This window comes from Triticum dicoccoides, chromosome 2B (assembly GCF_002162155.2).
Source record: "Triticum dicoccoides isolate Atlit2015 ecotype Zavitan chromosome 2B, WEW_v2.0, whole genome shotgun sequence".
Taxonomy (NCBI): domain Eukaryota; kingdom Viridiplantae; phylum Streptophyta; class Magnoliopsida; order Poales; family Poaceae; genus Triticum; species Triticum dicoccoides.
The window spans coordinates 149,981,020-149,996,531 of record NC_041383.1 but is presented as its reverse complement, the minus strand read 5'-3'; the positions used below and the strand labels follow the sequence as shown (position 1 = coordinate 149,996,531).

At 47.7% G+C, this 15,512-nt stretch overlaps 1 protein-coding gene across 1 annotated transcript; it reads left to right on the top strand.

The window, feature by feature from the left end:
• The first annotated feature begins 5,153 nt into the window (after positions 1-5,153).
• Positions 5,154-7,960, top strand: LOC119362684 (probable glycerol-3-phosphate acyltransferase 3). Its single transcript, XM_037627925.1, has 2 exons — positions 5,154-5,853; positions 6,964-7,960. The coding sequence occupies exons 1-2, from the start codon at positions 5,179-5,181 to the stop codon at positions 7,873-7,875; spliced, it is 1,587 nt and encodes a 528-aa protein (XP_037483822.1). The 5' UTR covers positions 5,154-5,178; the 3' UTR covers positions 7,876-7,960.
• The last annotated feature ends 7,552 nt before the right edge of the window (positions 7,961-15,512 follow it).

Here is a 15,512-nt window from a genome sequence, read left to right as displayed (position 1 = left end):
AACTTGAGAGGCCCAGCAAAGAAATGGCCCAGAAAAAACAAGACCAAAAAAATCTGTCAAACAGATAGGCAAAGAAATTTAAAAGGCCGAATTACTGGGCCAGGCCCATGTAGCTAGCAAATATTAATAGAAAAAATATATTAAAAAGGCTGAATTAATGGGCTCGACCCATCTAAAGCACCGAAATGGACTGGGCTTATTCTAAGTAACGACCTTTTGAATTGGTCGCAATTTTGCCACGTCTGATTACCACGTCGGATCCGACGTGGCCTGGGCAGACAGCCAGTGACCAAAATAAAAGGTCATGGGTTCAACGACCTTCTGTTTTGGTCGTAAACGTCTATGACCTTCTCATAGAGAAGGTCGTTAATTTCAGTTTACGACCGCCAGCTTTTGACCTTCTGTTTTTGGTCACAAAAAGGTCGCAAATGAAAAACAATGACCTTTCAGTGACCAATAGTCAAGGTCACAAATTGACATATTTCTTGTCGTGGAGACAGAGGCCCAAGAGGGGTAACGAGCAATGGCGCGCCGCCGAAGGATGCGGGAGAAAGAAGACTTTGACGTCCCAAATATTCGAGTGTACTTTTTAGTTTTTGTAGGGGTGTTTTTGGAAGGGTTTGTTCTACATAATATATGACCTTTGTCCTTTTAGCAAAAAAGAAAACAAAATGTTATCATTCTTATGCTAAGACTTATATTTATAAATACTTTTGCTTACATGTTGTATCTGTTGGAATTGTGGTTGTGTCTGTTGGAATTGTGGACTTGCCCAAGACGAGAGTTTCTATGATTTATATGTCAGAAACTCGCAAAGTGGCAAAGTCACACATGGATGGGAGCATGCATGAATGCAACTGTCGGATTGCTTTAAGATTCGTAAATTTGTTTGTCCATAAGAGCATCTCCAGCCGGACTTGGCAAATCTGGCCCCTCAAACGCCCGCGGACGCGTCCGGGCGCGTCCGCTGGCACTGAACGGGCACCCCTCAGAAAAATGTAATCCACATCCAACACCTCAATTACCATATCTCAAATCCATACCAACTCATGCCACTACGTTGATGCACACACATCGTCCGGCTACTCCATCGCACTACACTAAACATGCCACCGGACTACCAAAATTTGGCATGTGTGGCTATGGTGGATTTCATCCATGGTTGCCCTTGCCCTTCCCGGCACCCTTGTCGTCCTTCTCGCAGAAGTACCGGTCGAAGACGCAGTACGGATCGAGCCAGCTCTACTCGTCGCCGTCGCTGTCCTCCTTCTCCTCCTTCGGTGGCAGTCCGGCCATGTCACGAACCGCCTGATTCTGCTCTCGGGCGAGGGCGCGCGTGTTCCTCTGCTGCCATTTCTCCATAATGCGGGTACAGATGGCTTCCTCCTCTACGGCCGCCCGTGCCGCCGCATCAGCCGCCTCCGCCACCACAATTTCCGCCGCGATACGGGCCTCGACGGCCCTTATCCTCTCCTTCCCATGGTAGGCCGCCCATTCCCAGTGGGACTCATAATCTCACCGACCGGTGATGGGGAAGGAGAGGTGTTCTGGCTGCCGGGGCCGCGAGGATCCAGCACCAGAGGACTCGAGCGCCCAGTGTGCCGACGCTATAGCGTCGCAGCGAATGGATCCATTCGCCGGCTAGGCGCTGTCCTTCCGAGAGCGGCAGAGTGCAATGCAGATTGCCATTGCCTCCTCCAACCCACACGGGTTGACATCCCAATCGACAAATCCGGACTGGTCGGAGTCCGCTCTGCTGCCTGCCATGGCGGAGATGGCCAGAAACCATCGGAGGTGAGCTCGGATGGCGGAGGGGAGGAGAGTGGAGTGGAGTGAAGTGGCTAAGGTTTGCTCCAGCGAGCGGATGGGGACGAATATAAGTGGGGTCGGGTGGGCTAGCATGGGCCGGGTTCGACGTGGCAGGCGTGCATGGGCGCGCCCAGGTGCCCCCATATCCGCCCCATATTTGGGCAAGATATGGGGGGTGCCAATCAGCCCGGGCGTTTGAGGTCCGTTTGAGGCGTTCGTCTGTGTCGCAAAAATGTGACCAGGGGGCCCATCCAGGCATATGAGGCGGGTTTGAGAGGTCCGGCTATAGATGCTCTAAAGACTTTGATTATTGTAAGGCGAGGGTCCTTCCATGCATACTTTTGGCAGCTTTTGTCAGAGATGCCTGTGCCATCCATCCCACCTCCCATGTCTTTTGATTTCATCTTGAAATTTGAATCTACTAGGTCTTTTGAATCAAAAGTCCAAACTATTTTTTTGTATATTTGTGTCTGTTGCTACGAGAACTTTCAAACAAAGACCAATCTTGAATATAGTTCGATAATTTTCTATTTTTTTGCAAGTTTAAAGTTTTCAAACTTGATAATGATGGTATTTTTGTAGCATGTGCTTTTAGGATTTTAGGGTTACGGGTTTAGGCTTAGGGTTTATGCCTGAGAGTTATGGTTTAGTATTCAAGTTTTAGTGTGAGAAACTTAAGGTTTAGGCTTTGTGTTTAACTTTTTATTTTCGAAAGTTGGTGAATTTATCATTTGTTCTTATCAAGTTTCAATAGAAACCTGATGAAGTTTCTAGAACTTGTCTGGACATGTTTGAGAGTGGTATTGTTTCAAAGCCCTCATTGCAACAAACGTGAAGTGCAAACGAAATACAAACTAGGCTTTCGGTTCAAAAGGTACAATAAATTGAAATTTTGAAGTCAAAAGAAAAAGCATAAGAGGCATGGTGGGTGGACCATGATGTCTCTACCAAATGTTGTCTCAGTAAGGAATTCACAGGTGATTAGGGCATCTTCGACAGCAACCCGCATATTTCCTCCCGTATCTGTCCGTGGACAGGGGGAGGACCAGTCCGCAGACACGGATGCGGGAGGTATCCATCCAACCGTAGCTGCATACATCCGGCTTTCCTCACTTTTTTTCAGGTCCGCATGATCAAATAACCGCATTCAAAGTGTACATACATTCAAATAGTTGCATGCAACACTTGTTCAAATTTAAAATTTTCAAATATTGTTGCATCCCAACATTGTTTTCTCCTTTAACCGCCCACTGATGCTCAATCAGATCTTCCTTTAGCTGCTCGTGAGTTGGTCGATGTTGAATTTGTTTATGCATTTGAATAAAGTCTTCAAATGTGGCCTGATTTTGGTCCGAAAGTTGGATAGGATCACCCATGTTCTCAAATTTCAGAGTTGCGGCAGCAATGTCACCCTAATCCTCGACGATCATGTTGTGCATGATCACACAACATGTCATCACCTCCCGCAAGGTTTCCGGATCCCATTGTTTAGCAGGTCCACGAACAACTGCAAAACGGGCCTGCAGAACTCCAAATGCCCTCTCGACATTTGTTCTATATGTTTCTTGTCTCTATGCAAAGTGACTTTTTTTCTGGCCAACTGGGTTTGAGATGGTGCTGACAATGGTAGCCCATGGAGGATAGATACCGTCAACCAAATAGTAGCCCATGTTGTACTCATGTCCATTGACAATATAGTGGCAAGGAGGAGCTTTTCCTTCAGTCGGCCTCGCAAACAACGGCGATCATTGCGGCACATTGATGTCATTGTGAGACTCGGGCATGCCAAAGAAAGCGTGGCAAGTCCAAAGATACTGTTATGCAACTGCTTCAAGAATGATGGTGGGCCTCTTAACATGACCCTGATATTGCCCTTGTAAGCCTTCAGGCAGTTCTTCATTTCCAATGATGCAATCAAGAGATCCAAACAAACCTGGCCATCCTCTTGCTTCTAAGATTGCCAAGAGCCTCTTGGTGTCTGCTCCAGTTGGTTCTCTCAGGTATTGAGGTCCGAACACCTCGACCACGACAGTTGTGAACTTGACCACTTCGCATGTGCTCTCGGACATCCGTAGGTACTCGCCCCACGAATCAGCGGACGTGCCATATGCAAGCATCCGGAGTGCGGCCGTGCACTTCTGGTAACCAAAGAAGCCAATCATTCGCACGACGTCCTTCTTCAGAATGAAGTAGTCATCGTAGGACCGAACGCCATGGTACAGACGATTGAAGACAACCTTGCGCATCCAAAAACGCCGGCGAAAATGGTCAACGAATAGTGCATCGAGGGCAAAGTAGTCGGCCATCAGTGTCAAATGGACGCGCGACCTATTGCGGTTGAGCACTCGATGTCCCTTGATCGAGCCCTTAAAATTGAGAACATGCTCCTCCGCACGCTCCGCGTCTTCAAGGACCGCCTGCATCATCGCCGTCTCATCGGAGTGCTCCTCGTCTGACGAGCCATCGGATGACTCAACATACTGCTTGTATATGTACTCCAACTCGGAATCCATTGCTAGAAAGAAGAAGGGCCACTGTTTTTAACTCCGGCTATTCATCGAACAGTTATCGAACATGGTGAGAACAGCAGTAGCGGATGGTACCTGACGGGGACGTCGGAGGACAGGGGTTGAACGGAGACGGAGGATAAGCCGGGTGGAGCCTTGCTGGAGTGTTGGACGTGACGGAAACGTACACTTCCGGCAGGGGTGTGGCGGGGTGGCCGGGGTGGTCTGCGGGTCTGTCTTGAAGATGCCCTTAATAAGCCCTAAGCAAATGCAAGGGACCAATCCACTTCATGGATCACAATGCAATCTTGTGGCCAAAATTTGCATGCCGCGTGCCACAAATCATCACCCGTTTATGTGTTCGCGTTCTTGCTGTATGTACATACTGTTACTATCGTGTGTGGCATGGTCGATAACTTTCATTTAGGTATGCTAGCCGTTGTTCGAACCTTTTTTTTTTATGTGTGTGTGTGTCCTCTGCTGTACGTACGTGGTGCCGTGGCGGGGCGACGTTGGAGGTTCGCGTTTGTCTGGAAGAGAATTAGCACACGTGGTATGGTTTCAGTTATCCTACAGTTATTACGGGGACGCTTGTTTATATATTTGGGTACGTTGTCCATTTGAAAAACGATGCAATTGTCAACGTACAGCTGCAACCATACGGCCCCAAAGCGAGGCTCGAGCATTCTCCTAGCTGTTCCGCTAACCCCACCCAACAAAGACCGGTCAAACTTCAGATGCTTCCTGCCGAGTGCTCGCATAGCCGCCTTCCCTATAAGTACACCACCCGAATGCACTCCGAATTTCATCATCACAAGCAAAAAACCACAACGACGGCACGCAAGCACGCCGCGCACCAAGCATGGTGAAGAAGCCGTATCCCTTCCACAAGCCCTTCAGCCCCCTCCGCCGCCTCCTCCGGCGAACCCTCTCCGGCCGGCACCACCGCCGCTCAACGGCAAAAGGTCCAGCCGTACCACCAACGGAAAAGCTGCAGGGCCAGACGGTGATAGTCGACGTGGAGGCGTGGCTCCTGATGTCCCGGCTATCCACCTTCCCTTACTTCATGCTCGTCGCCATCGAGGCGGGCGGCTTCCTCCGGGGCCTCCTTCTCCTGCTCACCTATCCTCTCATGTGCCTCTTCGGCCATGACATGCGCCTCAAGGCCATGATCATGGTGTCCTTCTTCGGGCTGCGTGAGAAGGAGGTCCTTAGGGTTAGCAAGGCCATCCTGCCAAAGCTCTTCTTGGAAGACGTGGCCGTCCAGGGGCTTGAGGCGGTGAAGAAGGCGAGGATGGTGGTGGCGGTGAGCACGGTGTTTCCGAGGGTGATGGTCGAGGGGTTCTTGAAGGAGTACCTCGATGTCGACACTGTGGTTGGAAGGGAGGTCATGGTGGTCGCCGGGCGCTATGTCGGAGTTATCGCAGATGATGCGCTGGCTGCGGAGGAGATGATGAACAAGGGCAAGCATGATGAAGGGGTTGGGCTTGTCGGAGTTGGCGGCAAGATGCACCATTTATTTTCCCGTAATTGCAAGGTGAGTCTTATTATCATTCCGGGCAAGTAGGGAATGTGTTATTGCAGTAAGAAAACTAAACTTAGGAAATGAAAGGACAAAGGACTAATTACAGAAATGATATCGGGGTGTTTCAGAATAAAATAACACACAAGCTATATAGGATTAACTTTATTTGTGCACATAACCTCATATGCAAGGCATCCGGTATTTTCTCGCTTATAAAGAAGCCAGAATACTCAGATAGTAGAGCACACATTATAGGTAGACAGATATTCCCAGTAAGAAATTTAAAGGTCAGAGTAGGGAACAATCCATGGTTACTTAGGTGAAATTTGGTAATGTTAGGTAGGAATTTTCACAAGAAAACACTATTCACACGTAGCAGCCCGGATGTGTATGCTTATGTATGTGCAAGTTAGCCATGTTAGATCAACCACATTATTGTAATGATAAAATATTTTTTTCTCTAAACAGTGTAACAAAGAAGTTTGAGATTCAAGATATAACTATATATACATATGCACAAATCAGATATTACGTACTCCCTCCATTTTAAATTACTCGTCGCTGAAATGAATGTATTTAGAATTAAAATACATCTAGATACATCAAGTAATTCGGAACGGAGGGAGTAGTCAGTTGAATCATGAATGTACAAAGTAGCACCCGGACATATGCATGCATGCTTGCCATGTACTATATGGTTCTATAGTATGTGGAGTACATGCACGTCGTCAGTACTACTACCAATTACGAAGGATGTAGAAAGAAACTAATTAAATTAACTAAACTTTCATGTCGCCTATACTTTGACTTCGTAGATGACTTGTAGAAAGGAATGAGAGTAGGCGGCGTTTGGTGTGAAACTTGGGGCAGAGGAGCATATTTCACGCTCCAGAAATGAGGCATGCATATCCTCCGCTTAGTTGAAGTTTGGTGGCAAAGAAAACCTACCAAAGTGTCGTGCTGAGAGCATGTTATTTAGGTTCTGAAGTAAAATAATACTATTAGCGAGATAAAGTATTGATGGCCATGTTCATGGTACAGTTGAAGTAGTTGACCAGAGATTTACACTTCACACGTAAGTATATGAATTATGTACTAAATTAGAGCACCTTGGAACTGCAGGAAACCTATGCTGTGAGCGAGGCCGACAAGGCGGCATGGCAGGCATTGCCGAGGGACAAGTACCCCAAGCCCCTTGTCTTCCACGACGGCCGCCTCGCCTTCGCGCCGACGTTCTCCGCCGCGATCGCCATGTACACGTACATCCCCTTCGGCATCTTCCTGGCCATCGTCCGCAGCATGGCATACAGCCTCCTCCCCTACCGCATCTCGGTCCCGATCGGGGCCCTCACCGGCATGCGCTCCCGCATCATCGCCGGCCCGCCCGCCGACGCCATGGATGAAAACAAGGCCGGCGGCCGCCTCTACGTGTGCAACCACCGCACCCTCCTGGACCCAATCACCGTCGCGGCTGGGCTCCGCAAGCCCGTCACCGCGGTCACCTACAGCGTGAGCCCCGTCTCCGAGCTGATGGCGCCCATCCGCACGGCGCGGCTGACCCGGGACCGGGACGAGGACCGCCGGCGCATGGCGGGGCTGCTGGCGCGCGGAAACCTTGTGGTGTGCCCCGAGGGGACGACCTGCCGGGAGCCCTACCTGCTCCGCTTCAGCCCGTTGTTCGCCGAGCTCGCCGCCGAGGTTACCCCCGTCGCGCTCGAGACGCGCGTGGATATGTTCTACGGCACGTCCACCAAGCCGGCGTCCAAAGTGCTCGACCCGCTCTACTTCATGATGAACCCGCGGCCGGAGTACCGCGTCGAATTCCTGGAGCCGGTCGATACCACGACCGTGGCCGACGGCGAGGAGGACGGCCACGGCCGCGACAAAAGCCACAGCATCCACGTGGCGAACCGGGTGCAGCGTGTGCTGGGCGAGGCGCTTGCGTTCGACCTCACCGAGCAGACGAGGAAAGACAAATACATGATGCTCGCCGGGAACGAAGGCATCGTCAAAGTGAAGGCCAACAAGTCGTAGGTGTGCAGCTAGTACTAGTTTTTTATGCATGCATCTGTTATCATGTGATGTACGAGTAATTCTTTATTGCTTTGATTTCTTTTCACCAGTATTTGTAAATGGACTTATTGTTGGCCTGGGTGTATGTACATCTACCTGTACTCTATGTCTCTATGATTTTCATTTGATATGTGTGGAAATTCATGTGCATATTGAAAGAAGGAATAAAGAGAGCAAATTTGAAAAATTATTGTGAGGCATGAGAAGACGTGCCTTCGGCTCGCTCCTGTGATTGTAACCGTGGCTAGGTGATCTACAGATCTGGATGTAATTGTTGTTACTTATTCTTGATGTTCTTTGTACTGCCGTGATAGTTGATGAATAGATCCAAAGTTTTCCCCACAAAAAAAGAGAGCCAACCGACACGGCCTCTCTAAACTCTCCTACCCCCCTTCCTGTTGAGATTCATTCTATACAATGCCCGACTCAACCCCCTTCCATCTCCGGCGGTGTAGCATGGCGAAGTAGAGGTTGGAGAGGTGCATGAGAATCAAAAGTTTACCCATCGGCAAGAAGAAGTAGTGGCGCCCCTCAAACATCTCAGACCCGGCGTCAGAAGAAAGAGCCCCGCATCGCCAGCTATGGCGACTCGGGCGACCACCCATCCCTGCTGCCTCAGGCGTCTCCTCCCGCCTCCTCCTGCTCCTCACCCCATCGCCATCGCTGATCAGAGCCGCCAGACAAAGCCCCGGGTGACCGACAGTGGACCCTCTCTCATCTCGTCCCATGCCCTCAACGCCTTGGAAGCAGATTGTTTCATGGTCCTTCATCATGGTTGGTAGCGCCCAACAGAGATGCGACCTACCGGTCTCAGATCTTTGGTTGTGCTTCTCGAGCGCCTCTTGCAGCGAGTCACCGACGTGGTTCGGCATGCGCGGATCTGGCCATGCCCGGGGTGGTGGTGCGAGGCCCTAACGTCCTCATCTGGATCAAGATTCTTCATTGTGCTTCCGCGAGGCTTTTATCACAAACTCGTCCAGATCGATGGTTGCGGCATGGTTCATAGCAAGATTCGGTATGTGTGACGGTCCGACCGGCTATTGTGCGGGCTTGGCCGAATCTGCACGCTAGTGCTCAGGGGCGGGGAGGCGGCAGTCGGCGGTGAGGTGCTCTGCCGTCGGTGTTGGTCCATAATGAACAATCCGGCACAATGGCAACTTTTATTTTTAACTTTAATTTAAATTTGAATTTGGACCGGATTCGAACCAACGCGAGTTTAACAACAGTAATCATGATGACGTGGCATCATTAGCAGAGAATTACTGTAGCTTAATTATCCAGGCGTCACAGTAGCACCTTCTTATAAGTATCCCAATAGTAATCGTCCCAACGAAGAGCGGAGGAGAGTATTTATGAGTGATGTTTCGGTCACACATACAAGTTGTCACTGGTCTTGTATGAGTAACTGTTGGAGTATCTGCAGAAGTTATTAGTGTTTCTCGAGACAAATAAACCTGAGTGGTAAAGAGATAGGATTGTGGTTGCGAGAATAGTAACAACTTAGAAGTAAAAAAGCATAAATAAAAGACTGAACATAAAAGTGTTTTCCTGCAAAAGAGAGATTAGGCGCGAAGAAACTTTGAATCATCTTATACATCAAGTGTGTCAGTGCGACGGTACTTCCAGTCACCTTGCAATGTGAATTTAGTATTCCGGGGTTGTGCTTAGTAGGAGGATCACCCTAGGGTTATGTAACTCCTCCACGCGTGATTACATTCCATACTATGGTCCCGCTTCGACTTTGCCATAGTGTGGTCATCTCCACAATTAAGGTCGCTAAACCAAAAACATGCATTACGTTCGGTGGTTCACCTTTTATCTCATATGGTCTTCGGTCCTCGTAGATATCTCCACATGTCACATTGAAGGTCACAGATTCCCTAAACGATATGTGTTACCTGCGTAGGTCTTCTGATCATGTTACTTGGGCCGTTAAATTGTGACAACACGCATTGCGCTCACCACAGTATAACAACTTACTTGGCAACCATTAAACTACAAGCACAAATGATGACATATACAATAGTCACAAATGAATCTCACCATTCACCTACATCTCCCACACCTAGGGGAATTTACTCACACATCGGAGGATAATTCCAATCATTACAGAGAATAATTCCTTGAAATTCTTAATACTGGGAAGATCCACAATAATATGAATGATTAAACAAGTCTCAATGTCCAGATGAGTAGTTTACACCTTGATCTTACAACTTGGAATTCTTCCACAAATGAAGATGAAGTGATGAAATGGAATAGAATGAAGATGTTTTCTAATCCCGTATGAGTTACTGGATTCCCCGAAGAGGAAAGGTGATATAGCACATCAGCAGAAAATATTTCCCTAAATGATATGTGTTACCTGCGTAGGTCTTTTGATCATGTTGCTTGGTCACTTAAATTGTGACAACACGCATTGCCCTCACCACACTATAACAACTTACTTGACAACCATTAAACTAAAAGCACAAATGATGACATATACAACCTCCACAAATGAATCTCACCATTCACCTACAACTCCCACACCTAGGGGGATATAATTTACTCACACATCAAAGGATAATTCCAATCATCATAGAGAGTAATTCCTTGAAAACCAACAAATTTCAGTCATAGAATTATGAGACAAATATGTTTTAGCCCTAGTATGATGTGCCTACTATGATGGGCCGGTTTCAGCATAGCTTTGTCATAGAAAGTATTCTAGGATGAACGAGTGATACCTCATGATGATTACATGGTGTAGTAAAAGACCAAACTTTTAGTAGTGTATGATGGTCATTATATCATATGATTGATGTAGGGATGGAACAATCAAATGCAGATCGAACCATGCCCTTCCCATGTCATTTTTCATATTTTCAAAGCAAATATGAATATGAATCCAGATGTTATCAGATGTGAATGCAAAAGCGAATGTTACTTGAATATGAATATGAATCTGGATGGTATCAGATATGAACGCAAAGCAGATCTTACAATTTTATTAGCGACACATTGCGCATAATAAATAAGCCAGTAAATATGTGACATAAAATTAGACTCATGACAGACAATAACTCAGTGATAGACTAATTAGCAGATAAGTACTACTATAATACTCACAATATTTTCTAAGATTTGATCACACAAAATTAAATTTTCACCACTTGTTAGGTTTTTACATTGGATAATGGGGTCATGAGTCCATATTTGTTTATATTGGATAACATAATTCTGTTGGGATATGGATATATCCACTTACACATCCAGATTTACTTCAAAATCAACACCACATTTGTATTTTTAATAAATCTGAATATTTTCTCACCATTTTCATTTTAATTTGGCTATGGATATTGACTTCTAGATGGGACTTGGTTACAGAAAGAATAGAAAGGCAATCGGCGCAGAGAGGAGACAACGATGGATCATGTATTAGAACTTCCTTATTAGTTGTTTGGTTTATCGATATCATAGTTCCAATTTTCCTACCTAATAAGATCGTATAACCTTGATTCGAATGGCTATGGTTGGCTGCCCCCTATCAGTGCACATAACAATCATGATAATTACAAATTGCAAAATTTCCAAGATAACAATAGAAGAAACATGCACCACATAAACAGGACCTCGTTTAAGTGCCATGTACAGCATCAAACATGCATACATTGCTTTGTGCTTCTTCTTCTTCCTCCTTTGCTTGAGAGAAAGATCTCATGATCCATGGACGAAGGTCGGCCTGAGTAGGTGGGCGACCCTACACATTATAGGGCTTGTAAGCTCGCCTTAGGAGTAATTGGAACAAAGTAGGTCGATCCAACGGTACATATTCATCCAACGGCATCGATCATGCAACTGTACATGTTCATGCAACGGTACATATCCATGCAATCGCTCATGGTGCATAACCCACTCTGTGGCACAAAAGCTCACGTGATGGGCAGTGAAATTATTGAAGTGTGTGGCTGATCAATGGACGCTAGCTAGCTAGCTACTACCTTTTTCTCAACGGTCACCAGGGAAGTGCATGCATCCGTTTCCGTTTCCGTATACAGCACAACACAGGAGCCAGCCAGCCGGCTAGCTAGTAGCTTGGACACATCCGGCGGGCGTCCAAGGTCTACCGCGTCGACCCAGCTGGCTCTTGGCACCGCGTCTTGTCAGTGCAGTTAAATTACTTACTGAAGTAAATGGCGGGCAGAAGCCATTAAAACCCCGGAACCTGCGATGAGCAGCCATTGATTCCAAAATTAGGGATCCGACTTGCCTGCTCCCTTTCCATGCTCCTATCCGTGCTCCCACTTCATCCTACGGCTGTCACTTTTTCTTTTTTTTTTCTAATCTAATCATCTTCCCTCTTGATTTTCAGGGGCTGGGGTCAGGTCTTATTTTCTTCCAATCAAATCAAGCCACATACGCGGGAGCACGGATGGGAGCATGGAAAGGGAGCAGGCAAGTCTCGTCCAAAATTAGGCTCTTTGCGCTGCTTGATTGTTGCTAGTTGTGACTCCGTGCGCCGCAGCAGAAGACTCACCTAGGTGTGTTCATGGGATCAACTAACTTATGCAGAGGCCAAGGGTTCCAACCTCCTTTTTTTTAAGAAAAAAAAGCTTGAATCTCTCCGTTCTCTTCAAATTGGATAGCGACCCTCAGGCATAAACCCTAAGCCTAAACCCATAACCCTAAAACCCTAAAAGCACATGCTACAAAAATATCATCATTATCAAGTTTGAAAATTTTAAACTTGCAAAAAAATAGAAAATTATCGAACTGTATTCAAGATTGGTCTTTGTTTAAAAGTTCTCGTAGCAACGGACACAAATATGCAAAAAGAAATTGTTTGGACTTTTGATTCAAAAGACCTAGTAGATTCAAATTTCAAGATGAAATCAAAAGACATGGGAGATGGGATGGATGCCGCATGCATCTCTGACAAAAGCTGCCAAAAGCATGCATGGAAGGACCCTTGCCCTATAATAATCAAAGTCTTTAGAACATCTATAGCCGGACCACTCAAACCCGCCTCATATGCCCGGACGGGCCTGGTCATGTTTTTTTGACCCAGACGAATGCCTCAAACGGACCTCAAACGCCCGGGCTGACCGGCACCCCCCATATCCAGCCCAAATATGGGGCGGATATGGGGCACCCGGGCGCGCCCGTGCACGCCCGCCACGTCGGGCCCGGCCCATGCTAGCCCACCCGACCCCACTTATATTCGTCCCCATCCGCTCGCCGGAGCAAACCTTAGCTACTTCACTCCCCTCCCCGCCCCTCTGCCATCCGAGCTCACCTCCGACGGTTTCCGGCCTTGGCCATGGCAGGCAGCAGAGCGAACTCCGACCAGTCCGGATCCGTCGATTGGGATGTCAGACCGTGTGGGTTGGAGGAGGCAATGGCAGTCTGCATTGCACTCCGCCGCTCCGGAACGACAGCGCCCGGCCGACGGATGGATCTATTCGCCGCGACGCCATAGGGTCGGCACACTGGGCGCTCGGGTCCTCTGGTGCTGGATCCTCGCGGCACCGGCAGCCGAAACACCTCTACTTCCCCATCGTCGGTCGGTCAGATTATGAGTCCCACCAGGAACTGGTGGCCCACCATGGGATGGAGAGGATAAGGGCCGCCGAGGCCCATATCGCGGCGGAAATTGCGTTGGCGGAGGCAGCTGATGCGGCGGCACGGGCGGCCGCAGAGGAGGAAGCCATCTGCGCCCGCATTATGAAGAAACGGCAGCGGAGGAACACGCGCGCCCTCGCCCGAGAGCAGAATCAGGCGGTTCATGACATGGCCGGACTGCCATCGAAGGAGGAGAAGGAGGACAGCGACGGCGACGAGCAGAGCTGGCTCGATCCGTACTGCGCCTTCGACTGGTACTTCGGCGAGAAGGACGACAAGGGCGTCGGGAAGGGCAAGGGCAACCGTGGATGAAATCAATCATAGCCAAACATGCCAAATTTTGGTAGTCCGGTGGCATGTTTAGTGTAGTGTGATGGAGTAGCCGGACGATGCATGTGCGTCACCGTAGTGGCACGAGTTTGTATGGATTTGAGATATGGTAATTGAGGTGTCGGATGTGAATTACATTTTTTGAGGGGTGCCCGGTAAGTGCCCGCGGACGCGCCCGGGCGCGTCCGCGGGTGTTTGAGGGGCCGGATTTGCCAAGTCCGGCGCGCGTCCGCGGGTGTTTGAGGGGCCGGATTTGCCAAGTCCGGCTGGAGATGCTCTTATGGACAAAGAGATTTACGAATCTTAAAGCAATCCGACGGTTGCATTCATGCGTGCTCCCATCCATGTGTGCCTTTGCCGCTTTGCGAGTTTCCGACATATAAATCATAGAAACTCTCGTCTTGGGCAAGTCCACAATTCCAACAGATACAACATGTAAGCAAAAGTATTTATAAATATAAGTCTTAGCATAAGAACGATAACATTTTGTTTTCTTTTTTGCTAAAAGGACAAAGGTCATATATTATGTAGAACAAACCCTTCCAAAAACACCCCTACAAAAACTAAAAAGTACACTCGAATATTTGGGACGTCGAAGTCTTCTTTCTCCCGCATCCTTCGGCGGCGCGCCATTGCTCGTTACCCCTTTTGGGCCTCTGTCTCGGCAAAACAAACTTGTTTAAACTCATGACCTTTGAGAAGCAGTGACCGAAAGTCATTGATGTAGACCGGAAGATTGATGGCCATGATCCCATAGCAAATTGCCACCCCGAAGAAGAAATTGTTGGAGAGGGTCTGTAGAGCACCCTTGCTCCAGGTCAGAGTTGTTGGAAAGCACAAATCACACACTCTTCTTGATGGGGCTTGGGTTGTCCAACTTTCGTCAATCAGAACTGGTGTTGGAGTACGACGATGCGCAACCACATTGGATGGTCTGTAGTACAACGCGATTGAGACAAACCTGTAGAAAAAATACCAGACCCACAGAATCAGATCTGGAGACAAACCATATTTTACACGCCTTTCGGAGATAGAAAGAAGCATCACAAGAACAAGGGTGAGGTGAGCGACACAATCGTCTCGCCACCATCGTATGGAGACGAAGCTAAATTTACCTCTAACCCTGACACCACCGGGTCGAAGCCTTATTAGCTTGCAATTTGTGGTTGTGCCTGGGGTGTCCCGGCCGATATGCAACGTTAACCTAGGCAAACCACAACCTTGAAATGCAAGCCATACTGGCGCAGCCCGTGGCCCAAAATAATTAAATTTTGCATTACGAGTGATAAATAACCCAGTTTCATGATTAAATAAGACATATTATATCATATTTTCATATACATATTTTAGTCCGTGTGGAATTATATTGGTAAAAAAAACATACACCGGTTGTTTCGATTTTATCTTTTTTTTCTTCTGTTTTTTTATTACGGATATCTGGTTTGTTAACTTGCTTTGCTCCTCATTTCAAGCATTGTTCCGTCTACAGTGTACGTGTAGTTTCATACACACACTGCTCAAGGTGCAATAAGATATATTATTCTACTAGGGCATGTTGATAAGTAGGTATCCATCTTCTAATTCCGGTATTCACGCATTGTTACTTCTGTTTTTGTTTAAAAGCTGAAAAGAGATCCGGATGGAGTGTGCATCTTAGTGGC

Excerpts from the sequence above, each read along its gene's own strand:
- LOC119362684 (XM_037627925.1), top strand. The coding sequence starts at position 5,179 with ATGGTGAAGAAGCCGTATCCCTTCCACAAGCCCTTCAGCCCCCTCCGC. Across the intron at positions 5,854-6,963 it reads TATTTTCCCGTAATTGCAAG|GAAACCTATGCTGTGAGCGA; the intron begins GTGAGTCTTATT and ends TTGGAACTGCAG.